The sequence below is a fragment of the Ochlerotatus camptorhynchus genome, unplaced genomic scaffold, assembly GCF_037179485.1.
Source record: "Ochlerotatus camptorhynchus isolate MF236.1 unplaced genomic scaffold, CSIRO-AGI_Acam_v1.1 ptg000370l, whole genome shotgun sequence".
Lineage (NCBI taxonomy): Eukaryota > Metazoa > Arthropoda > Insecta > Diptera > Culicidae > Ochlerotatus > Ochlerotatus camptorhynchus.
Window position 1 is genome coordinate 6,399,120 of NW_027040858.1, and position 27,592 is coordinate 6,426,711.

At 46.0% G+C, this 27,592-nt stretch overlaps 2 protein-coding genes across 2 annotated transcripts in view; both read right to left on the reverse strand.

Annotated features, from left to right (window-relative positions):
• Positions 1-27,592, reverse strand: part of Eato (Engulfment ABC Transporter in the ovary) — a 218,506-nt gene that overhangs the window by 125,696 nt on the left and 65,218 nt on the right. The window lies entirely within an intron of this gene.
• Positions 1,818-27,558, reverse strand: l(3)72Ab (U5 small nuclear ribonucleoprotein l(3)72Ab). The gene is made up of 6 exons (XM_065232607.1): positions 27,395-27,558; positions 27,082-27,245; positions 26,492-27,017; positions 21,494-26,412; positions 20,905-21,430; positions 1,818-2,079 (listed from the first exon to the last, which is right to left on the reverse strand). Exons 1-6 carry the CDS (start codon positions 27,437-27,439, stop codon positions 1,837-1,839), a joined length of 6,423 nt encoding a protein of 2,140 aa, XP_065088679.1. The 5' UTR covers positions 27,440-27,558; the 3' UTR covers positions 1,818-1,836.

Below are 27,592 nucleotides of genomic sequence, written 5' to 3' on the forward strand. Positions count from 1 at the left end.
TTAAATCCGAAATAAATCAGGCAACTATTGCTGATTGCATCTGAAATTGGACTGCCCCAAAAATGCAAAAAAGTGTGATGAAAGTGCACGTTTTCGTCAAATTGTTTTCGTGTTTTCGTAGCACTTATTGCTTGCATCACAAGGAATAAGTGCACTGAAGACATCAAGATGATTAGACGAAAACTCGCACTTTTGTCACACTTTTTAATAAGTGAAAACGCGCTTAGTAGTCCAGCTTGGTGTGAAATGCGAGATACTTATTAGAAACTTTATGTGCGACAGTGTATTATATTTGATCCGGTGCTGAGCCAAACTCTTCCAGTCGCCATGAAACAGGGTTGTTAATTGATAACCGTCGCTAACGTTGGGAGTTAAGCGACCTAATTTTCCTCTTCACTTGCATAAATCCACTGCGTACGAGGTCTGCTTCAGGCCCGACCAGTCGACCAACTCGTCCGAAATCTCTCTTCGAACATCCGTGTTACAAGACCGGCAGGATCCACGATTCGTGACGCAGATATATCAGTGTATTCAGATACTCATCTGGTTATACAATCCTTGATTAGCTTATTGATGAATGCCATATGTCCAATGTCCATTCATCTCCTAAGTAGCATCTTTACCACATGTCACGAGTATTCCATGTCCAAATACATAAATTATTCCTCAACTTCAACTGCTGCCAACATCACTATGCTACATGCAGGTGATCGTATACTTCCTTTTGATAGAGCTTATCGTAAACCCAGTGGCGTTTCCTTAACTTCAATCTTCCTGTGCACCAACTCTCAAAATATAAACAATTTTCAAATTATTGCTTGCAATGGATAAATATTGAGTAAACTAGAAGATTAAGTGTATTTTTTAACCGATTCGAGTATGAATGTGCCATTAAATCTGGTTTTGAAAGTTGGTGCACAGGTAAAAAGTGAGGCTACAGGACGCCACTGCGTAAACCCAATCCTTGCTGTTTACCCGTCTCTTCCGGTGCTTTACGATGATGCCGAGGATATGCACGATGCTAAGAAGCGCGCGCCATAGTTACGTTATAATCACGAATAAACTCTGTCACTATCATCGCATCATGCGATGATAGCATGAAAATACAGTAACAAAATGTGCAACCTGAAGCCTTTCAGTACTAGTTGGCTTTAGTTGCAATCTGTTATCTAATGACGACGGCTCTCGGTCCGTTACCCAATGAGGACGACTAACAGACTTAGAACCAAGCACCAGAGTGGTACTGTCCCGTCAACTGCGACGCAATGGCATCAAGTCCCACCCAAATCAGTCCGTAGTGCCGTGTTGCGCATTCGCTCCAGGAAGTCCTTTTACAGCTGATTAATTTAAATTTGAGAGCAAGTAAGGACTTTGTTTCGTGCACATTGAGGTGATAACCCTCCCTGAACCGGACAACACGGCGCGTATCATATTTTCCTGTTAACATTTTGCAGCACACGAGCAGAACGGAGAGGTGCCAAATTATTAAACGTGTTGCGGTGGTTTTCGCAGATCGCATTTCAAGCTCAATCAACCAATTGCCCTTTACGACACTCATCCACACTCAACGCGTACACAAGTTTGCGGCTGTGATATGACACCACTGGATTATTGCAGAAACAAGCCACGCTTACGGGCAAATCTTCCCAACCGGATCAGGAATTGTGGTTTTCCTGGGTAGGATATATTTTGTCTTCTGTACTCTTTGATCATACTACAGAAATAAGTTTACCGCACAAGATGTTCCAAACACTAGCGACACTGTTGCTGACATTTAATTAATTATTTAAAAAAGGGAAACGGTTAGACGGATAGCATTTACCTCCTTCTTCCGGCCTAATCGGATTCGCTTTCCGACTCCGACTGGAAGTCGCCGACGTTGATGTTGAACTTGTACTCCTGATCGCATCCCAGGTAGGAGTCGCTCATGAAGTACAGCGTATAATCGTGATGACCCGGGCTGGGCGCGACAAAGTCCAGCTTGAATTTGGCCTTCTGCTGCAGCGTGAGCCGCTTGATCGACAGCAGCGAGTTGGTTTTCGGATCGCCGATTACGATCCACCAGCCTTCCTCGCGTTTCTGGAAGGAAAAGAAGAATACACGTGTAAGTAGGTGTAATGAGGTGAAATCATTTTTGAAGTTTTCCTTAACTGCGAAACTTAAAGGTATTTCATCTCAATTTGAAGAGTGTCCCAGTTGGCATAATGCCGTTTGGCATTATAGGCATTTGGTATCTACATATATATACATACAGACATTCCATAGGAAAACGATATGTTGGTTCTCAGAATTTCGTTTTGTCATTAGGGTGACCATTTCCATGTTAGGGTGGTCCAAAATATCATTTTTAATAACTTTTTTTTTCAAAAATTCATTCACTGGGCCGATTTCAAAGATCAAAATATAAAATGAAAGGTAATTAAAAATACTTTTTGGGAAAATTATAGTGATATTAAAAAATTTAGATTTTGTATTGAAAAACATTAATTGTGTTTTTTTTTATGGATTTCATGGTTTGTAGATAGAGGCCGCAATATGTTTCTTTTATATTTTTCCTTGAAAATTTACGATTTTTTACAAATTATATCACAAAATATATATTTTATATTTTTTTGAAGTTATCAAGTTTTGGGTTTTCGCTCAATACTCCTATGCGAGTAGACTATTTTGTTTATTTTGTTTATTTGTTATGGTTGCATCAACAGACTAGAAATAGTCCCAATGATGTGTTGTAAAAAAAGTACAGATTATACAGACGACATACATATACTACAGTTACTACAGTTACAAACGAAAATAACTTGGAAAGCATTGTCAAGTTACTAAAAATTTATAAGTCTTAAATTTTACACTTAGCTGTTGGGTATCAAGCGCCTTCGGTCAGCAAAAAAGGCAGAGAATCTTCGGCGAAGCATATTCCGTGTCAAGTGGAAATCGAACATCGACGCTACTCGGTTGAACACTAGCTGCAAGCCGTAAATAGCGCTCCCTATGCTATAATTAGTTCGAAGAAGTGGAAGTCTCAGCATAAGACTGTTGCGTAGTGATCGAGGTTGAACATTAATGTTCACTTGTTGCAGAATTGCTTCGCAGTCGATTCTTCCTTGCAGAGTATCGGCGACGGTTAAGGCTCTGAAAACATCTCTTCGGATACGTAAGGGCTCGATATTGATCAATTGGCAGCGATTCTCGTAGCTTGGAAGACGAAGTGGGTATCTCCAAGGCAGCTTACGGAGCGCGAAGCGAAGAAAACGTCGTTGAACAGATTCAATTCGCTCGGCCCCATTATTGTAGTTCGGGCTCCAGACAGCAGAGCAGTATTCCAACGTAGATCGTACGAGAGAGCAATAGAACGATTTCAAGCAGTAAATGTCCGTGAAGTTCTTAGTAATCTTGAAGACAAAGCCAAGCGTTCTGGACGCTTTGTCGACGAAATACGATATATGGTGTGAGTATGTCAGCTTTGAGTCTAGAAAAACGCCTAAGTCTTTCACGCAGTGCACCCGTTCGATAGTCGTGCCTAGTAGTTTGTAGTTGAAAATAATCGGTTGTTACTTGCGTGAGAAAGTAATAACTGTACACTTAGCTGGGTTGACCACCAGTCGGTTTAGACTACACCAGTCAGCAAAGATGTCAATCTGATTTTGGAGAGAACGGCAGTCGGCGAGTGAGCGGATGCGCAGAAAAACTTTCAGATCGTCTGCAAACGATAATCGTGGCTCTGTGATAACATGGTGAACGTCGTCGAAGTAGAGGAGAAATACCAATGGTCCCAGATGGCTGCCCTGAGGTATACCGGACTTTGCGCAGAAGCTTGCTGAGCGACAAGTACCCAAAGTTACTGTCAATTGGCGCTCCGTGAGGTATGAACGAAACCATCTCAAAAGATTTCCACCGATCCCTAGCCTATCAAGCTTAGCGATCGCAATTTCGTGGTTCAGCTTATCGAAGGCTGCCGTAAGATCTGTGTAGATAACGTCCGTTTGGGTCCGAGCAATCAAACTGTCTGTGATGTAAGACGTTAGGCACAGCAGGTTCGTAGTTGTGGAACGCCCAGTTATGAATCCGTGTTGATCTGTACTTAGATATTGCCTGCAATGCGCATTTAGGGACTCTATGACAACCAATTCAAAAAGTTTTGATACAGCACTCAGCGACGTGATTACCCGGTAGTTGTTTACGTCGCGTTTGCTTCCCTTTTTATGAACAGGAAACATATCCGCAGTCTTCCAGCAAGACGGAAAGATGCCGCTGGAATATGCGGCGCAGTGGATCTAAAAGACAAGTGATGTTCTTTTTAAGAATAATCGACGGAACACCATCGGGTCCAGCCTTAGTTGAAGTCTAAAGTTTAGATGCTGCTCTAGAAATCGTATCTGTAGTGGCTTCGACCATGCTGAGCGTTTGGTTGATCAAAGGAACATTACTGGCCGCGGAAGTAATGATATTAGCGGAGAGTTGCTCGGCTTCAAACACACTAGCAAATTTGGCTGAGAACAGGTTGCAAATGTCTTGTTGATTTCCAGCAGTTTCACCATTAAAAATCATGGAAGAGGGTAAGCCGACTTCCCTGCGTTGCTCATTTACGAAGTTCCAGAAGGATTTCGGGTGTGATTTTAGCCGCCGTTGAATCCTCCTTTGATAGCGTTGAAAACAGAGGACTTAACCGCTTATACTCGTGGTTGAGTCTGACATAGTAGCATTTCAGTGGCAGTGTGCGGAGTTTAGTAAATCTTCTGAGAGCAGCCTTCTTAGTTCTTTTCAACGAGCGAAGATCTTTCGTCATCCACGGGACGCGAGAGTCGATATGGATGATCTTTTTGGAAACGTGTCTGTCAATGACATATGCCAAGACGTGAGAAAAGGTTTGTGCAGCAATGTTGACGTCTACAGGATCTAGAATATGCTCCCAATCTAGATTAGACAGCACATGGACGATACTGCAATGGTCAGCTCTACGGAAGTCATATGACACAGCGTTTGGAGTGCTGGTGAAATCATGGACAATATTATTTTCGATCACGATAACTAAAGCAGGGTGATGATGCACTACCTTGACTAAAGGTTCGGGTGCCGTGGAGAGGAAAGGAGCTGTATCACGAGCACTCACAAAGCAGAGATCCAGGGTGCGGTTGTTTTCATTCAACAGGCCATTGATTTGTGACAGAATTGCGGTACTATAACTGTCCAGGAGCTGGATGGTTCCTACGTGGAAAGATGAACGCTCGTGATCAGGACAAAAGAAACCACTATGGGTTGGAGTCGCGTCAATAAGCTCCAAGTCACGGGTTCGATCTGGAGGAATGTACACTGCACAGAGAAGCAATTGACGATCACCAAGTTGAATAGCCACCCAAATTTGTTCAACCCTGTTCCAGGAATCGTCCTCGATAACTTCTGCTTTCAGCTTGGAATTAACTGCCTTAAGGACGCCTCCCCCAGTAGTTTTCCTACTATTATTCGTGTTTCGATCGCAGCGAAATATTTCGTAGCCAGCACCAAAGACATAGTTTGAAATGGTTCGATAATTGAGCCATGTTTTGGTCAAAACTAAAATGTCGTAGCAGTGATCCATGACGGCCAGATGATAATCTTCCACGAGGCCGTTCATACCACCAACGTTCTGATACTACCATGCATTGTGACCATGTTACAGAGGTCACACACACAATCACTGTTTATGTGCAGTCTCACTAGCACTTGTGCTTCAAAGTTCCACATTTGATTGACAGAGACGCTGTTATTAGTGACGTTTGATATTTGTATGGGAGAAGGGGACAGTTGCCAGTTTTCTTTGGTTTGTAGTCTTCGGTCGGTGGAATCGTGAATGCTCGAAATTGTTTAAAATACAAATTCAAATTTGGGCTGGACGAAGTTTGCCGGGTCTGCTAGTTTGATATTATCTAACATTACTGCTTTTTAGCATGATCTGTTCATCAACAAATATAAAAGGAACTGCTCCTGTTGAAACGAAAGGAAAATACCTATTAACATTAATCCTTCCCAGAAGATTTTTTGTTGTTTTCAGATGCAAAAAAATATTTTTGGAAAAAGTGCTGCAACTAAAGTTAGTTGACTTATACATTTTATGTATAATCAGCAATAGAAATTTGCCAAAAGGTATAAGGAGATTTCTATCCGTGTAGCTCTCTAAAGGGCGAACACGAAATTATTGCGACACCGAAAATGTCATGCCAATTTTCTTATAATGTTTAGAATCAAATCAAAATTTTAGGGTAGTTTTATACATATATTTACTTCAAAAATCAAAAGAAAAGTTAATCGATGGAGCCTTGAGTGTAAAATTGAACGCATTTTCGCTTGATGCCCTCCATCAAAGTCTTTACAGTGTCATCCGGTACCAGTTTCGCAGTTTTTTTTTCCATTTTCTTAACATTTCCTTCTCGTCTTTGACTGTCTTCTTGCTCTTCCGAAGTTCCCGCTTCATTATTGCCCAGTACTGCTCCACCGAGCGCAGCTCCGGACAGTTTGGCGGATTCATGTCCTTTGGAACAAAATGGACAGAATTGGCCTCATACCACTCCAGGACACTTTTAGAATAGTGGCATGATGCCAAATCTGGCCAAAATAGCGGAGCTTGTAGTGCTGCTGCAAGAACGGCAAAAGGCGCTTCTCGAGGCACTCAGATTTGTAGATCTCGCCATTTACTGTGCCCTTTGTCACGAAAGGCTCACTCCTCAGTCCGCAAGAGCAGATGGCCTGCCAAATGAGATATTTGGAGGCGAACTTCGACATTTTCTTCTTCTTAAATTTGTCGTCCTCATCGAACTTGCTCTTGCCGGTGAAAAACTCCAACCCCGGAATTTGCTTAAAATCGGCTTTTATATACGTTTCGTCGTCCATCACACAGCAGCCATATTTTGTCAGCATCTTCTCGTAGAGCTTCCGTGCCCGAGTTTTAGCCGTCGATTGTTGCCGCTCATCGCGGTTTGGGAAGTTCTGTACCTTGTATGTATGTAGTCCAGCTCTCTTCTTTGCATTCTGGACGTAGCTCTGCGACATGCCGATCTTTTTAGCCAAATCACGGCTTGCGTTGGGATTTGCTTTAATCATCCGCTTCACCTTTCCCTCCGTCTTTTTGTTCTCCGGTCCCGGTTTTCTTCCAGCTCCTTTGCCGTGGTCCAACGTCAACCGCTCCTGGAACCGCTTCAACACTCTGGAGACGGTTGAATGGTGAATGTTCAACATTTTTCCCAACTGCCGGTGCGACAGGTCAGGAAATTCCAGGTGTTTGGAAAGAATTTGTTCTCTCAACTCGCGTTGGTTCACCTCCATTTTCGTTGAATCGAAAAACACGACTTCGAGTTTGACAGCATGTACACAATACACATCAATGAGAAAGTGTGCAAAATTTGGCTGATTTTTACCCAATGGTAAAAAAGTTATGTCCTGTTGAATGTGTCGCAATAATTTCGTGTTCGCCCTTTATCAGCATGGCATCCTACGCTTCCGATGTCTATCTGAGTCAACGCTCCCAGATGCCTTCATCTATCTTTTGGTCTGGTTTAACACCAGATCTCTGTCAGCTTGGCATTCAAGGCATCCTACGATTTCGACGTCTAGTGGAGTCGATGCTCCCACTGGGCCTCATCTGTAATTCGATCGGGTTGAACATCTCTGTCAGCAACATTGATAGCATGACATCCTACGCCCCGACATGTAACTGATTCGACGCTCTTAGCCGCCATCATCTTCGGTCTGGTTGAACACCAGTTCTCTGTCAGGTCACTTAGGCTAGTATATGTTTGGCCGAAGCCAGTGATATTACGCCCCTAATGGTTCGAACAACAAATAGTTCCAGATCTGCAATATCTGCTTCTCGGTGACATCGATAACTTGGCATCCAAGGCATCCTACGTATCCAACGTCTAGTGGAGTAGACGCTACCACCGGCCCTCATCTGTCATTCGATCGGTTTAAACCAAGGGGTGAGACATCTTTACTATGAGCTCAATGTACCTCAAAATTAAATCTACGTTCATCGATTTTTTATCTCTGTTAACACCGTTTACTCCTTTCGAGATTATGCATATTAGACGTCAGTTTTGTTCGTAAACAAAGAAAAAATAAATCTGTGCTTTATATTCGTATTCCTCCGTCTTGAAAAGTTGTTTGTGACTTAACTGAAGGTAGGTGGATACAGTTTACCTAATAAAATAACCAGAGGATTCGTGTTCAGATATCCACCAAGGATTCCCAATTGGTGCGGGAAATCACCGGTATAAAAAATATCTTCAGCCGGCGCCGGTGGTGTAGTGGTAAGCGTGACTGCTTTCTAACACCCCAATGGGCCTGGGTTCAATCCCAGCCGAGGTCGGTGGGATTTTTCTGAGGCATAAAAATCTCTGGTCACGTCTTCCTTCGGAAGGGAAGTAAAGCCGTTGGTCCCGGCCCATGTGTGTTGTGAATGGGTGCGATATCCTACGCAGGTGTGGAAGCTGCCGTCCTGCACATTCGATTGCCGTCAATGGATGGCAATCGATGTCCGTCGGTGATTGGCACTAGATTGCGGAAGACCGACGTTAAATAAAAGGAAAAGAAAAAATATCTTCCTTGTTATGCAACAACCGATTAACACCCAATTCTTAATTTTAGCTTCGAAGCCAACCCTGGAATGTTCAACCAGAGAATCCAGTGCATTCACCACTTCCAAAGCCAGTGAGTACGATCCTCGATCATCATCCGAACTTCAAACCCATCATCGATCTACCGGATGAAATCAAAGTGAAAACCGGAGAGGAAGACGAAGAACAAATATTCTGCGTTCGCTGCAAGCTCCTGCACATGAGAGACTGGAAGGGAGGGGATCTTGGCGATCTGAACGAATTCTCAATATTAAATCCGATCCAACCAAGTACAGGAACATCGCAACTTCTGCGACGAGTGGTGGTGTATCACATAAACTGGTCCATATCACGATCATCCAGAAGGCACATAGCTCCAATAGCTCCAGAAGGGACCTGAGTGTTAGTGTGCGTGGACACTACCAGTTACCAGTTACGTTAAATTGACGATCAAATCTCGATGAACATTTCAAATGGTCCTATCTGCTTTGATCGATTCTCTTCATCGACTTTCTCTTTTCATAACCACTGCTATGCAAACAGATTTCGCGCTAATTCTACCACATAGTTTGATAAAGGAGGTTCTTATCTAGCGTCCAAAACGTCAAATACAACAGGGAAAAGTTTTGCAGCTGAGTTATTGACGAAAGAGAAAGTCGATGAAGAGAATCGATCAAAGCAGATAGGACTATTTGAAATGTTCATCGAGAAATGCATTGTTTACAAAAGCTGATACGTGTGTGAGTGCAAAGAGCGCCCAATGCTTCTCGGTGCAGTGTGCTCAACATTCAGCACTATCACAGGGACTCGTAGTAAGCCATGATGAGCGTTGCGAGGACAACGAACTGGACACGGCATTTTCCTCTCTCAATCATCAACCACCGTGGAGGTAAGACGTTCAGCGATATCGGGCAGATTCCTTTCCGGCTGATGGTCAGTTATTCACAATGGCGATCCTGCCAGGAGTTGCAACAACCAACCTTTGCTGCAACGCAAAAATCAGAACCTCGATTAGAAGCCGGAAAGGAATCTCCCAAAATTTTCAACGCCGCACAGAAAAAAAAGAATATATATAAAAATAAAGTGAGGTTAGATTGAGTCGATTAAAAAAATCGCGCTTCGATTTTTTTTTTATGCATAAAACGCAAATCTATTGAGATTGTGCACAAGATGAGCGGATCAGATAGATCGCGCATTGGGGAAGCGGGCATAAAAAGTCGCGCATTGATGAAATGATGACAGGTCCTTAGCAGCGGATCTTACGATCGCGCACCGGACACATTGTGCATTAACAGAGCGGATTAAAAAAATCGCGCTGCGGATCTTATGATCGCGTGGACCCGAGAGCAGATCCTAGAAATATGACTGACAGCATGAACATGAAACGAATTTTATGAGTGAAGGGAAGATATGTGTGAGTGCAAAGAGCGCCCAATGCTTCTCGGTGCAGTGTGCTGAACATTCAGCACTATCACAGGGACTCGTAGTAAGCCATGATGAGCGTTGCGAGGACAACGAACTGGACACGGCATTTTCCTCTCTCAATCATCAACCACCGTGGAGGTAAGACGTTCAGCGATATCGGGCAGATTCCTTTCCGGCTGATGGTCAGTTATTCACAATACGTCCCTTCGAAAAAGTAATCGAGATTAGTTAAAGTATGCCAAATAAGTTTTAAGGAGATTTGTAGAAACATTTTAGGGATAATTATGACGGAATTTTGAGGAAAGTTTTGAAAAATTTATTCAAAAAGTTGCAGGTAATTTTGAGGAGTATTTCAAGAAAGTTGTTAGGAGGGAACTAAAGGTAAATTCCAAGGTAGTTCAGAAGAGACTATTATGGGGATTGAGAGGAGAATTGCAGGGAAACCAAAAATAAAATTTGAAGGAAGAAAACCTCTTAAATGTCAATTAATTTAACAAAGAAAATTCCGAAAAGAGCTCCATGGAAATATCGATACTAATTCTGACGAAGCTAAAACAAATCTTTGCTTAATTTCAACCTAGTTCGAAGATAGTTCCAAGGGAATTAATATGAGACTTCTTTAGAATTTCGAGGGGTTTAAAAGGAATTTCGGGAAGGTGAGAATAATTTAAAGAGAATATTGAGCATATTTCCAAAGAATTATCAGTAGCATTCCAGGAACACTAAGAAGAAAGTTTCAAGAAATTTCTGAAACTTGTTTAAAAGAATTCCGAAGAGAATTCCAAGGAAGATCCAAAAGTTTCTTTCAATCCACTAGTATCACAACAACCTCGGGTAGTCGGGGTTCTGTCAGTGCGAACGCTATGAACCAACCGAAACTGGCAAACACCCCCCAACGCTCGTTGACAAACTCCGACGAACACCGAAGCTTCATCATTCCGGCTAAGTCACGGAGCAGTCGAGTGCGGAAGTCATTGCCCAACCGGAGCCGACGGACAACCCCCGTCACTCTATGGCTGTGCCGGAAGAGGGGCGGAAAAGGGAGTATATTCCTATCCCCTTGTGGACAACGTGAGAGCGAAACCAACCGCAATGAATCAGGACGACGAGGGATTCAAGAAGAATGTGGAAATAATGGGTCGTTGATTATCTTACGGAGGACGACAAGGAAGAGGAAAGAGTTGGTGGGTCGCGTGATAACTTCACTCTCCCCCACGCGGACGCTGTGAACCCTCGGTTCGTCAGATCGAGTGACAACATTACGTCGCGGACAACTTAAACACCACTGCGTAGACTGTATGACAGGAGAGCTGTTCCTGTACACGCACTATCAAATGCTCGCGAGTACGATCGATGGCGGGCCAATCTATTTGTTGGCTCCTCGTCGAGTCCATCCTTTGGTGGCCTAGCCCATCCTTTGGTGCCGGTAGCGGGCCCAGCGGGCTCTGCTGAAGTCCACTCCCTTCTCCTCATCACTGACAAATACCAACATGCCCGGCCTCAAACGATGCCGTATCAAGTCAGTTATTGTCACCTACCTCCAACCGTCGGTCCGTCGCCTAGAGCTGCATTTGCTTCGGTGGCTCATACAACTCTGCGGACAGCGGAGTTAATCTTTGCTGGGGTTCACCCCCAGCTCTTCAATCTCAACATGCGCCAACTCCACCACCAGATATGCGCAAATGCCCTCTCCAACCAAAAGACCTCGCAGCACCACTTTAGCGATCCAATTTTTTAACAATCTCGGGAACTTCGAAATTCTGGTTCAGAATAACTCACCCATGTTCCTGGCTCTCCAGGAGACCCACAGAGCCAACACATAAAGATAGCATCCCATTCACTCCCATCAACCTTAACACCGATCTCCTAATCGTGGGAGCTAAAGTCAAAACCTTGTTTCCATTATCAGTCATTAACATCTACCTGCCACACGGGAAAATCCCAGAACTACTGAACGCCTCCTAACGATAATGTGACACCCAACGACGAGCATGGAAGAACACATCGCCATCCCGAAGAACAGCCAGAACCCCGGCCGAAGATCCCTACACTGGTGGTGTCCCGAAGCGAAATCTGCAATAAAGGTCCAGAAGGAAAGCTCTTCGTGCCGCGAAGCGCCTCTCTAAGTACCACCCAAGCAAGTAACGAGCCACTGAGCTTTACCGCTCCAAGCGAAACGAGTGCCGGTAAATCATCAGGTAGAAAAGCAGCTGGGAGGAATTTTTGGAGGGGATCAACTCCAACCAAACGGCGTCCGAGTTGTGGAGCCGGGACAACTCCCTCAACGGAAAAAGAAAGGCCAGGGATGCCCCTCCCCCTCCCAAGCAGCCTCAAACGAAACCCGCTCATTATCACCAACGGATTGATCGACTACTTCGCCTCACTCTCGGCCATTGACCGCTACGACTCTGTACCTACCCCCATCAAAGCGCCCTTTCGATTCGATGAACTAACCCTTGCACTATCCCGCAGCAAAGGAAAATCCGCCGGTCCGGACGACATAGGATACCCCATGCTGCAACATATCCCGCCCATCACTAAAGTCGAACTGCTAGACCTAATACATAAAATCTAGATAAAGATCACCCTCCCAAAGAAATGGACCCACAGTCTGGTAATTCCCATCCCCAAGCAGGGGCAATCAGCTTCTACCCAGGAAAACTTTCGTCCGATCTCGCTAACGTGCTGCACCAAGTCATGGAACGGATGGTCAATGGCCGTCTAATTCGCTTCCTCGATTCACGGTACCGAAACGTACTTTACTGGCCTGGGCGATGTACTTCAAGAGGCGATGGATGAGGAACTCCAATGTCGACATGGCGGCCTTGGATTTAGCCAAGGCTTTTGCCCGCGCCTGGATCCCCCAGGTCATCAAACAGTTGGCTGCCTGGGGTCTGGGTGGCCACATTCTACACTTTGTGAAAACTTCCTTTAATTCCTTTCAGGTGATGATAGAGAATCACCGCTCCTCAACCCGGGCGGAAGAAACTGGAGTCCCACAGAGATCCGTCGCAGCGGTCACCATATTCCTGGTCGCCATAAATGGAGTCTTTGGGGCCCTCCCAAAAGGAATATACATATTTGTATAAGCAGACGACATCGTCCTGCTTGCTATCGGACGTACCCTCAAGGATTTGCGAAGGTAACTACAAGCTGCTATATCAGTCACCACAAGATGGGCGTCATTGCCCGCTACCAACAGCCATCTTTGCGAACAACATTCCGATACCCAACAAGAAGACCATCCAGGTTCTCGGTGTGCGCTTGGACTGGGAGATGAGGTTCGACGCACATTTCAATTACACCAAAACCAACTGCCGCACGCGACTAAGCCTCCTCCGGACACTTTCCAAACCACACCGGAGCAGTAACAGAGAGATCCTACTAAAAGTGGCCGAAGCCAGCGTAAACAGTAGATTATTCTACGGGATCAAACTGTTCTGCCTTTCCAACAGCCTTCTAACCCCAATTATAACCAGACAATCCGAATTGTCGCGGGACTTCTGCCTTCAACACCCACTGAATCGGCATGCGTCGAACTCGGTGTATTGCCGTTTCAATACCAAGTCGCAGAAACGCTGAGCTGTAGAACGTCCAGCTACCTGCAAAGACCACCGGGAACCACGAGGTCACGCTATATTCATAGTCTGGCGAATAGAATTTTGATCTTCAATTCAATTCAATATAATGTAGACCAACAATTGAAAAGGCACTATGAACTTTTATAACTAAAACGTTGATCATTCTTCCCTCGCCAATCGAACACAAATTACCGGCATTATCGGATAGGGGAAACTTTCCTCAACCCCTAAGATGGTGTTGATTTGCGTAGGTGAGCCCCTTGAGTCACGAGATAATGGTTTCCGAAGTTTTGTTCGCAATAGCTGATGTGCTTTGTTCTGTTGTTGGTCGTGATTTGCTCGATTGGTTCCACTATTTGACAGCTCAACAGGTTCCCGAGATGCTCTCCGCCAGACTATGAATATAGCGACTATAGGTATTTCTCCTCAGGATGGGAAGAGCCAACCATACGCGTTGACCTTTCCATGTTTTTTTTTTTTTTTTTTTTTTTTTTTTCTTTTTTTTTTCGAAAAATTTTCCCAAGCGTATCGGTTGTTCGGCGAATTATACCGTGTTATTTCAAGTGATTTGGGAATTAAAAAGCTGTGAAATTGGAGTATTTAAACGAGTAGTGAAGAGAGAAGGACATTAAAGCTGAAGAAATAGTGACACAAAAGAAAAAGGAGTGATTAGAAGAGATTTCGAAGCATACGTAGAAAAAAGGAACGCCATTTTGGTGGCGAAAAGCGAAGAAAAGTAAGGTTATGACGGGGATAGGAGATCCTCCGGACACCGGAGGGAAACAGGAAGATGGAAAACAAGGCACACAACGACAGAAATTCGAATACACCATTAAGGACGAGGCACCATACCGAGTTTACTTCGAGCTGCGAAGTGGACAACAAGGAGTACGAATCAACAAGTTCTCGCTGGGATCGAAGCTGCGTGGTGTACAGATGTACAAAAACCACATAATCGATATGAAGCAGATTGGTAGGAATAAAATAATGGTTGTTTTCAACAGTTACGCGAAGGCCAACTCTATCGTCGAACACATCAACAACGAAAATGGTATGTACGTAGCGTACATCCCAAAGCACGTCGTATGCATTTCCGGAGTCATCACAGGAATCCCATGTGACATCACTACCGACGAAATCTTTGCGGACCTCCAATGTGAAGTCCCCATTGTCGAGGTGTACCGACTCAACCGCTACGTGAATGGAATCAAGGAACCATCGAATAGAGTATCAGTCACCTTTCGAGCAAGCCGGCTGCCAGAGAAAGTAAGATTGTTTTGCTGTCTAAGTAGGATTCAACCTTTTGTGCAGAAGGTCGTCTTCTGCAAAAAGTGTTTGCGATACAACCACAAATCCGAAAACTGCAAGAGCTTCCGGAGATGTCAAACGTGTGGCGATCGACACGACGATGAAAATTACGAAAACTGCCAACAGAGAATCAAATGCCTACACTGCAAGAAAACACACGCCACAGGCAGCGTTGACTGTCCAGAGCGATTAAGGCAAGAGCAAATTAAATCCATTATGGCGAAGAAAAACTACACGTACGTTGAGGCACGCGAGATGGTGTCCTTCACATCGAACAACATTTTTGAACCACTGAACTCACTGCAGGAAATGCCATCCCTGGCGGAGACCCTAGCAGAGAGTAGCAACTTCGAAACACAATGGCAGCAAACAAACAACCCGAGAACACCTATCAAACCCGTAGTAAAGTTGTATGCAGAAAAGAAAAAACAACAAAACAAGCGAAAAAGATCAGCGCCTATGGAGTCGTCAACGGAGGCGACGTCGAACACAGGGAATGGACCAGAGTCAACGGCAGGACCGTCTTCTACATCGAGTGGGATTCAGCAGAACAAAAATCAGCAAGTGAATGGTGTAGCGTTGCAAAACCCACACAAAGTTCTCGAGCTGGAAAAATGGAAGAGCATGATGCAGGAATCAAATAAAAAAATCGAATCAAGTGTTACGAACAAATATCAAAACAAAGCGATGAGCTTCTATTCGGAGCTTATCAGTGATGAAGAATTCGGCGAAGAAATGAAAGAAAAGCTGAAACAAGCAGTGCAAAAGCATTTTCAGCTCAATCAAACAATAATATAAAGTGAAAAAGGAAAAAAATTGATCAACCAGTGAAAGTGAAAAGAAGAAAAAGAAAATAAAAATGGAAGGAAAAGTAAAAGTGATACAGTGTAATATACAAAGTTTGAGTAAGCATAAAGAAGAGTTGCAAAGAGTGTTGATCGGTGAAGACTATGTAATAGCATTATTATCGGAAACGTGGTCTCAGGAGTCGTTCGAGGGAAGCTCTCGGTATAGGATTTCGGGATTCCATAGCGTTTTCCATTCGAGGGAGGATAACTACGGAGGATCAGCGATTTACCTGAAAAATTGCTTCAACTACAACCGAGTGAGCATAGAAAACCTATCGGAAAGTACACAAGCTGTAGCAGTTGTTATACCGAGCAAGGAAATGGCAGTTGCATCAGTGTATATTACTCCATCAGCGACAATTGAGAATTTCGAACAAGACGTTACAACAATTTTTGAAGCATTAAAACATTACAAAAACGTGCTAATAGGAGGTGATTGGAACGCGCACCATGTGACGTGGGGAAATGACAAAAATGACAGAAAAGGCGGTATCCTTATGGATCTAATTAATCAATACAACTGGATGATCCTGAACGATGGAAGCAGCACGTTTGTACCTATACAACTGAACACGCGAAGCACAGCGATTGATGTTTCACTGTGTTCTGCTAATCTGTATGGAGAACTAGAATGGTCCGTTCTGGATTTTGGAGTTGGGAGCCACCATATGGCGATACAAATCGCTGTGAAGGAGGCGCAATACAAAAAGGAAGGAAAATGGATCTATAATAAGAAGAAAATCAACGAACGACTGTCAACGCTGGATCAAAACAAGATTCGCTCATGGGGCGATCTCACAGAAAAGGTGCAGCGGATCCACAAAGAGAGCAGACAACGAGACAAGCGTACACCCAAATACTGGTGGTCACCGGAAGTAGAAGAGGCGTGGAGAAGAAAAACAGAAGCAAGAAGGGAGTTCAACAAGAAAGGCAGCGTAGAAAATTTGATAAAGTTCAAGAAAGAAGCGGCAGTGTTCCAGAGGAGAAAAAAGGAAGAGAAGAAGGCAAAGTGGGAAGAATTCGTTGAGCAAATAAGTCCTTTGTCCAGCTCTAAGGAGCTCTGGGAAAAGATCGGAAGGCTTACGGGGAAAAAGTTCCATAGGAAGGAAAATAACCTTCTTTTGGATGACCCGGACCTAGCAGAACAATTCCTAGATTTACATTTTGGGAAGAACAGCCCGGTAGATACGTTTCGCATCGATGGAACATCTGCAAACTACGACATACTGGATGAACAAAAATGGAACAGGATCGTCACGGCTAAAAAGCCGAATTCTGCACCAGGTGAAGATAGGATTACTTACGGAATGCTGAAGCAGCTACAACCGGGTGTCGTGAAGCAATTATTGGAAGATTTCAACGGACAATGGCGAAGAGGATATCCGGAAGAACAGCTGAAAACGATCAAAATCGTCGCCATACCCAAACCAGGTAAGGATCAGTCGAAGCTGGAAGGAAAACGTCCGATTTCTCTGGTTCCAACTTGTACTAAAGTTGTGAATACAGCCGTATTAGAGGGACTTAAAGCTGCTTTAGAAGCAAACAACGTACTCCCTTCAAAGTCGTTTGGTTTCCGTAAGGGCCTATCGACGAATACGTGTGTATCCTATGTCGTCAACAAAATTATGGGGAACAAAAGAGATGGTAACTTAACCAGTATTATTTTTGTGGACCTAAGTAACGCTTTTTGCAACGTGAAAGTGGACACACTTGAGAAGGTTATGTCCGAAAATCGGATACCTTCAGAGTTGAGTTGTTGGATAACAAATTTCCTAATCAATAGAAAAATATCCTTTCAAACAAGTGAACAAACGTTGACACGAACAATAAGTGAAGGCCTCCCCCAAGGGGATGTTTTGTCCCCCACACTTTTTAACTTATATACAGCCCAAATGCACACCATAAATGTCGAAGGAGTTGAGTTGGTGCAATACGCTGACGACTTCGGCATCATCGTTACGGCAAAATCGGTGGAAATGCTGAAAACATTGGGACAAACTTACCTGGACTGTTTTGTGGAAAAATCGACGAACCTTAACCTCACCGTCAACCCATCAAAAACCAAAGCTATTCTATTCCAATCTAGCAACAAATCGCTTGATTACCAAATTGATGGGACGGTAGTGGAAACCGTAAGGTCCCATAAATATCTTGGAGTGACTCTCGATAGAGCACTAACATTCGGGAAGCACACAAAGGAACTGAAAGAGAAGGTCAACGAGAGGCTTAATATGATCAAAGTCATCAGCGGAGTGAAGGCTGGTGGGCATCCGGAAACTATGCTGAATATACATAAAGCACTTATTCGGAGCACGTTGGAGTACGGATCTACGGTATATAACAACGCAGGAAAAACAAACTTAAATTCGCTAGCAGTAATAAGTAACCAAAGTCTTCGGAAAGCAACAGGATGTACTAAGAGCACACCTCTAAATACGCTTCTGGCGGTATCTGGACTGGAGTCTCTATCGATCAGGCACGAGTACATCACAGGAAAGGAGATTGCACGGAACATCGCACGGAAAACTGCAGTTGGAGACCAACTGACCGGAACCACCATCAGAAATGATACCGATGATAACAAGAAAAGTTTCATGGAACAGGTTTTCCTGAAACATTTCGGACTATTCGACGCTATCATGCCAATCAAAAGAAAATGTCCAGCATACCCGGGGATAACTATCAATCCGACATTAGAAGGACTGGTTTTGTCTAAGGGAAATACGAATCCGCAACGCCTCAAACAACTGGTACTTTTTGCATTCAACGGAACACACAAAGGACGCAGAAAAATTTTCACTGATGCTTCGAAGGAAGGACAAGTGTGCGGCATTGGAATATACGTCGAGGGAACGAATAGAAGACTTTCTTTTCAACTGGCAAATGAAGTAAGCATCACAGGAGCAGAGCTGGCAGCGATCAGAGTAGCCTTGGATGCGGTAGCAGAGGAAAATTTGACGGATGCAGTGATTTATACGGATTCCCGATCTGCGTGTGAAATTTTGGAAGAAGCGAGGGAACAAGAAGAACGAGAAGAACTATTGGAGGAGATCCTGACAGCTGCGGCGAAGTGGCGAGTTTCCCTACAATGGATACCAAGTCACATCGGAGTAAACGGCAATGAAATTGCAGACCGACTAGCGAAAAGTGGTGCTGCAAGTGGACAAGTGATACTGGAAAACAAAATATCGTATAAGGATGCATACTGGATCCTGAAAAGCCAAAAATCATCGAAGACGGACGAATGGTACAAGGAGTATGCAAAAGATAAAGGACAAAAATTTTTCCAAATCCAACAAGATTTCAGGCCAAAACCGTGGTTTATTGGCCTCGGACTGACCAGCATACAAGTTCGTCAACTGAATCGGTTGATGGCCGGACATGACTGGTCAAAGTATTGGAAGCACAAGATGAAACTAACAGACAATCCGGACTGCGAATTATGTGGAGAATTAGAGACAGCGGAACACCTAATCATGCACTGTGAAAAGTTCAGGACCATTCGACACAAATACTCATTTGGAATCCACAACAAGCTAATTGATGTGTTCAAAACAAAAAATGTGAATATGTACAAGGAAATCACCGATTTTGTGAAAGAAGCAGCTTTGGATCTATGAGGAGCCTCAGCTGTGGTCAGAAGACCGTCAACAAAAACAGCAGGGCATATAGTCTCAGCAACTGGCCCTGAAACTGGCAAGTTCGTTTTCGAGCTCGCAACCAGAAAGAAGAAGAAGAAGAAGAAGGCAGGTAACAACTTCCATGCTATGCAGGCCCACGTAGCGCAGCTGCTGAGAACTAAATACGCCAATTTTCAACACCGTTTCACGGACGGCTCTTAGGCGGTGGGGAAGGTCGGATTCGGAGTAGCGGATGTATCCAATAGTTTCTTCTTTCGACTACCCAATCAGTGCTCCGTCTTCTCGGCGGAGGCTGCGGCCATCCACTTCGCTACCACCACACCCACCAATAAACCCATATGTGTCCTAACAGACTCCGCCAGTGTTTTACACGTCTTGAACTCGGTCATTGCAGTATCCGGGGCAACTGTGAAGCGGATCATCTCGCTGCCACTGGGCGCTCTGGCTGGATGGCTACCACAGTTGTTCCCAGTTTGGACATAAACACATGGGTGAAAGCATCCCTCCGAGAACCGTGGGCCCGGGAGTGGTTCGCAAAAAGGGGACCGTTCCTGAGAAAAATAAAGGGCGACACCTCCAAATGGAATAACACTACGAGCCGATGGGAACAACAGGTCATATCCCGGCTTTGATCCGGACACACCCGAGTGAACCACAACATGGGTAGCGCTACCTCTTTTCGGAAGCTTTGCGACTCTTGCAACACGATTATGACAGTCGAACACCTGATTGTTAAATGTCCCTGCTTCCATAACATCCGGGTACTCTACGGAATACCGGCACAGCACACGTAAAGCCCTTTCTAATGATTAGTCCACGGAAGCAGCCCTAATAGTTTTCCCAAAGGTGCTGGATTGTTCTATAAAATATAATCACCCACCCTCTCACTTTACAAAATGACTACGCCTCGAACATGGACACCACTGGAATAAGCTTGGATATCATGACGATTAAATGCCTTTTCAATTATGCATGAAACAATATCAACGCTCAAGGACTTCATTTACCCCCTGGCGATAATAGGTCTTAGGTATTGTCGAAGCCGGCATTTCACCTACATGGATTATGCCAAAAGTCCACGCCACTCTGCACTACCTCGTGATTTCTAACAACAAGGTGTCGCCTTTATCTCCCGAAACTGCTGGGATGAATGAGGAGCTCACATTATTCGTAAATATTGCGCTATACAATCGAGTTGATTGGAAAGCCTCGATCGAACAAAACTAATCTCGTACGTAAATGGCCATCAGGATGTATCATAAACACACACATCCAATTCAAACACTATTGAGTTCCAACCCTGCACCGATAATCTGAAAATCTGTTTGGACAAATTATTTACAAAAACAAACCAACAGAAGTTCGATTTACTCTGAGCGCGCTACGGGTAAACAGCAGCCCCGCATCTATCGCACCAATCCATTTAATAAATGGTTATAATATAGTAGGAGGAGCACGCGCCCCAGGATGTTATGGTTAGAGAACTGGCGCCGAGCAACGTGCAGCGGAAATTTACCTGCGGGAAGAACGGCGCAATCACCGGTCCGGTGACATCATCCTCGCGCTCCAAGTTGACCACCACATTGACCGATGAGCCGGAATGGATACGGTCCTTATCGACCACCTCGAAGGTCATCTCGATGTTCGGGTAACGATTGCAGAACCTGGCCACGTCGGACATTTGCTGATCGTTGAGCTGCAGCAATCGGATCCGATCGTCATCGTCCAGCTCCATGATGTCGAACACGGTTTCGATGTTTTTTTCCTGGCAGCGCTTGATGATGTCGGCATTGAAGTGGGGTAGCTGCTTCAAGTAGGAATCCTTGCTCCACATCGCTTGGGTGACCATCTGGGCCAGCTCCATGGCAGCAACGGCCGGCGACAGCCACCCGTTGGACGAGAGCACATCGACACACGCTTGGATGAGACGGATCGCTTTACCCAAGGACTGTTCCGTGTCACCTTGCAGCTCGGCACCCAGCTGGAGACGCGACAGATGCGCCTGCAGCAACAGGTTGGTCTTGATGTGAGGGTCGTTGTACCTGGCGGGGAAATACAATAATCATTACTTGGTCGGTAATAGGCTGAAATCCTCAAATACTTACTTGGGAGCCGTTCCATTGGGTCCGGTCAGCTTATTGGGCAACCGTTGGGCCAAACTCCTCAGAATGTTATCTTCGTGGTGCCTCACCACGACATCTTCGTACTCCGCCGCAGACGAGATGATCTCCAACAATCCACGGATCTTGGTCTTGCTGTTCAACGACAAACTGAACAATTCAATCGTTGTGTAGTTGATGTAGTAGTACGCAGCGATCATGCCCAGATTCAATGGCAGCGTATCCATTTCGTCTTCGACGCTGATACACTTGGACTGTTCCAGATCGGAAAGTGTGGTTTCGACCAGTTCCGAAAGATGATCCGACAGGTGACGGTGAGTCACGCCTTGAAGGTTGTAGTAATTCGGATTCTGAGTAAGCCGGCGGTACAGGAACGTCCAGGTCAGATAGTCCACGGCGTCTTGCTTGTTTTCGATCGTCTTCGTGACGATCTCGGCATTGAAATGATCGTGCAAACGATGATCCAGATGGCTTTCCACCGGTAGACTTTCGTTGAGGAATTTCTTAAAGAAGTCCTTCTTGGAACTCTGACACATAAGGACGCACTTGGCATCGTCATCTTCCAGCGGACGGTTGGCACGACCTACCATCTGCATAACATCCGTGACCGGGTAATCATCGTAGGAATGACTCTTACCATTGTAGAACTGAGTGTCCATGATCACCACCAAGTACGCGGAGATGTTCAATCCCCAGCAGAGGTCTCGGGTGACGACAGCAATCTGCACTGCCCCGGAGTCGAACAGCTGTTCGACAATGCGGTGATCGGAAGGCGTCAAACCTTCGTGAATGTATGCAACACCCTGCGAGAGGGTTTCCTTCAACGTCTTATCGGCCATTCGGTCCAAGAATGGTTTGATGTCTTCCTCTTCAGCGTGGAAGAATCGGTTGGGCTGAGCTTCCGCTGCGCAGTACGTCAGAATATCGATCGCCGTCAGGCGAGCCAGTTTTCGCGACGAGACAAACACAATGACCGGTTTGTGCGGGCTGAACTTGGTGATCGCATTGTAAACCGGCTTTGACATGGCTGCAACCCTCGAAGCATTGTGGGTTATGTTGAATCCCTGCACGTGCAGCTCCATTGGGATCGGACGAACACTCGGATGGAAGTTGAAGGTAGCATTCGCATTACAACCCAACCACTGGGAAACGTCCCTTGCATCCGACAGAGATGCAGACAAAGCAATGATACGGATTTGCTTCTCGATCTGGGACGAAATGTAGCGCATTCGAGAGCATACCACTTCCAAGACGGGACCTTCCTCTCCTCCGATCAACTGCAATTCATCCACGATAAACAGCTGAATGTTCTGGACGTTCTTCCTCTGCTTCCAACGACGCGACAGGATATCCCACTTATCCGCAGTCGTTACGATGATCTGGCCCTTTGCAATCAGTTTCAAATCCGTACCGGTTTCACCGGTCAGTTTGACGACCTTGCATCCCAAATGCTGCCCAAACTTCTGGTGCCAGTCCATGAAGACCAGCTCCGCGAGGGAATCTCTCGATACAAGGTAGGCAACCCTTCCGTGAGGATTCTGCTGCAACATTCTTAAAACTGCAAATTCCGCGATCGTCGTTTTTCCCGATCCGGTGGGAGCTCCCACAAACACATTGTCTTCACTGTTGTACACGGCATTAAACACCTGGGTTTGAATAGGATTAAACTGCGGGAACTTGTCCACATACAGCTGCTCAAAGTTTGGCTCCCGAAGGGCACTGATGGGAAGGGGTTGCAAATCGAGAAGCTCCGTCGGCGGGAGATTCTTCTCCGGTAGAATCAGATGACGGAACGAAACCGGCAGTTGCGTTTCGGATCCGATCCACCGATCGGAAACGATCCTCAAAAAGTACTGCGGTGGTAACGGTTCGAAGACCGGTACAAAGAACTTGACCAAGTGATCGTCCTGGCAGTACTTGGCCTTCAGCAGGAAGTACTCGTGATGAAGGATTACTTCCGAGTCGACGTCCTCCACCAGAATCCAGAACGCTTCCGATTGACCGTGGATCTTCTCATCCCACTGGAAATCCGGGGTGATCGTCAGTTCAACCCGCAGCGTGGATCGCGTGATCGGTTGAATGTGGGTCGACAGTTCCAGCTTTGGGAACTGATGCACGTACTTGTAGATCGTTTTGCCCAACTTGGGAACACGGATCAACTCTCCTATTTCGTTTGCCTCCAGATCGTACAACCGTTCCCAGGGGAAGTTCTTCTTCTCGATCTTCTTAACGATCTCTTCGGGCATTTTGCGGAACTGTCGCAACGGGGACATACTCTGCCACATTCGTCGGTCGATCATCTTGCACAGCGTTAGGCATTTGTCTGCCAGTTGGGCCCACTCCCGGTGGAGGACGATCTCAAAGATCGCTCGTAGCAAACGGGCAGCAGATTGCGTTACGTAAACCATATCGGCCATAAGGGCGAATCCTTCTAACTTCAGCTGCGAGATGTACGCTTGCAGCAGGACGTTGACTTTTGCGCTGGGTTCCTCCATGCTTTCCTTGATCGGAATTGGCACGCGCTCCATCAGCTTCTGTAGTTCCAGCTTCTCTTCCTCACGGACCGTGATGTTGCGGAACTCACCGGACAGCGAAAACACACGGAACAGTTCGATCTCGCTGAGTGTGGGTTTCAGCAGTTGGTTGTAGGTCAGCATGGTTTCGTGGGTGCAGTAGTAGTGGGAAGCGATTCGGCCGATTTCCGTCACCTGGAAGTGACCACTTTTGCGATCGTACTTAATTAGACCGCTTTTTTCGAGATGCAGCGCAGCCGTATGGATCAAATCGGCACGGAATTGTTCCAGCAGGGGATCTTCCTTGATGGCATCGTACGAGACTCCGTAGAGAGTGGGCTGGCGGAGCATTCGGATGTACAGGTAGGTGTATCCGAGCCAAGTTACGGCATCCTTGACGTTTTGAATCGTTCCGAGGACTATCTCGGCGTTCAGCATGTCGGGCATCTTGGAGACCAGTTGCGATTCGATCGGCAGTTGTTGGTTCAGGAGTGATAGGTAGTACTGCAGTTCGCTGTGGTTGGTGATAAGGATGCCTTCGCCCTTGGTATCGTATTGAGGACGACCGGCACGACCAAGCATCTGGAGGACGTCCAGCGCGCTCAGTTCAACCCAGCGACCTTTCTCCGGGTTGTAGATTTGAGTTCCCTTGATGATAACGGTATGGGCCGGTAAGTTGACACCCCAGGCTAGGGTAGCCGTCGAGACGAGCACCTGGATGTGACGATCGGCGAACAGATCTTCTACCAGGGTTCGGTCTACGCGGGTCATACCGGCATGATGGATGGCGAAACCGTACGGGAGTAGATCCTTGAGTTCGGCATTCTTGACCTGGTCGGCTTCCGATCTCAACACCTCCATGCTAGCCGAACCTTCGCGAAGGAAATTTCCCAGCGTATCCTTCTCCAGACACATGTCCCGAATGGCGCGAGCAGTTTTTCCCGTCTCCTTCCTGGAATGGACAAACACAAGAACTTGGTTCTTGCCGGCATGTTCCATGACCTTCTCGTAGACGATGTCGTTCATCACTTGGAACCGCTTGAGGGCTTTTTTCTCCGTGACTCCGATGTACTGCTGCTCCAGAGCTACTGGCCGGAAACTGTTATCGAAGTAGAATAGCCCAGTTTCCGGGCGAACGCGGAGGAAAGTCGCTACGTCGTGGTAATTTGGCAACGTGGCAGACAGTCCCACCAATCTGACGTCCTCCTGGGTAGTTTCAATGTTCCGAATGGTTCTGGCGACAAGGGATTCCAGAACCGGACCACGTTCGTCGTGAAGCAGATGGATTTCATCGATGATCACCAACCGTACCAGCTGAGTGTAGGTCTTTTCACCTCCCTTTCTGGTGATGATATCCCACTTTTCTGGAGTGCATACGATGACCTGAGTAGCAGCTATCTGCTCCCGACTTAGCTGATGATCTCCAGTCAACTCCGAAACCGTAAGGTTGTACGTTGCCAGACGCTTACCGAAGTTGCCCACCATTTCCTGTACCAAGGAACGCATCGGAGCAATGTAGATAATCTTGAACTCATCCACGTTGATCGTTCCGTCGTCGTTGATGTGCTTTCCGATCTCCCGCATCATCGTTAGCAGCGCCACGTTGGTCTTACCAGCACCCGTGGGGGCACAAAGCAGCAAGTTTTCATCGCTCTCCAGGGCCGCTTTGTACAACCGACTCTGGATTCGATTCAACGTTTTGAATCCGGCAAATACCGGTTGGACATACTTGGGCAGCTTATCGATTACCATCAGTTCCTCTTCCTCGTCGAATGCTTTCGGTTTCAAGGCTGGAACGTGCACTTCTTCGTATCCTTTTCGTTGTTTCCTGAAACTACCATCCGGCAGCTGACAGCGCTTGTTTGCCATCAGGTGAGATCCCTGCGTGAAAGCCAGCTCATCCAACTCCAGTACGGTCCTGCTGCCCGGAATCTGTCCTCCAATCCCCTCCATGTTGTCATCATCCTGCTCCTTCCTTCTGCGTTGCATCTTCGACCTTTCGCTCTCGTAGTCGTCCACCTCCTGTTTGCCAGTATCCAGTTGTCTCAGAATCTTTGCCAAATAGGAATCTCCCTTCATCTTCTCCCGTATCTTAACCCGCTCGCTTTCACTCTGCGAAGACGCCAACATCGTACAGTACAGGATCATATGCCGATTTTTCTTCAGCTGTTTAATGAAATCGAAACAATCGTAGCCCAGCAAGAGAACCAGCTGATTCTCGCACTCCCGATCGTCTCCGACGTCCTTGAGTACAGTCAACACTTCCCCTGCCTTGGCCTGCGACATCATCGAATCGTTGTAGTACTTGCGAAGACAACGCTGCAACCAATGGGCATCGATGTCCCGTGGATCCAGAGCTTTCTCCTTCTTGCCTTCCTCGTTGCCACCAAGCTGAAAATGAATGTTCGGTTATTCTGTTATTCAGTTCAACATTTCAAATTTAAGCTCTTTAAATGAACGATTTACTCACATTCTCAGCGTGCAAAATTCCATCATCCCTGGCCTCTTCACCCTCGTCCGGCATGTCTTCATCGCGAATTTCTCCGTACTTATCTTCGTCGCTCTCCTCTTCCGACTCTTCAAACTGCACGTTAATCCCGTACGTATCGTCAATTTGTTCCTCCCCACCCACTCCGATCGCACTGCTGGCATCCGATCCGAAGTCGGTGATCTTCTTGCCCAAATTAACCAACAGGGCAAACCTCTCATCGGCCACCGTTCCCAGGAGGCCATCGATCTCCCGCTTCCGCTCGCGATCCTTCATTTTATCGTTCTTCAGCACGGTCAAAATCTCATCGGCCGCACCACACAGGATATCTCTCGGCTGATCCCCGATTGCTTCCTGGATAAAACTAAGAAGCACCTCGTACGTCTGTCGGGTTTCCTGCGTCTTCGGTCGATAAACGATCCCTACCATCTCGTCTATTCCTTCCGACAGCAGAGTGGCTCCTTTCATACTGTTGAAATCGTACTGCGCTTCATCACGCTTCTGACGCCTAATGAAGAAAATCAATCCCATTAGTTTCTCCCAGCAAATCCTCGAATCTAATTCTAACTTACTTCGCCTTCCGCTCTTCCGTCTTCTCCGGTTTGGTCCGCTGGGCACGATCACCCATCCGCGTTCCCTCCAGCTTCCCGACCAGGGAAAGCACCTCACCGGTAGCTTCATCCCTGCGTGGTCGTTCGATCAAGCGGACATCCGCTTGCAGGACCAAATTCGAATTCTGAAAAGCAGAGCAAATGTAAACAAAACGTTTGCCGTGCGTTTTCCCTCGGCTGCTGCTGCTCTGCATCCATCTTGAAACGCCCGTCCAAGGAGGTTAGTGCGTCGCAACACTTTCAATCGATTTTATTCCACCGGAATGGAACTTACCGCTTTGTACTCGTACTGCAGCTGGCGTGCCGCTGCGTCAGCCATGGTTTTTCACTCTTTCTACCAGCGCAGCATGCAAAAATGTATTGGAAAATCAAATTTACCTTTCCGCGAAATAGAATTTTCCTCGAACAGCACTGCGAAAACGTTTGTTTTGACGCATCACACCGCATCCGAACGGTGCTAGCTATTTACCTG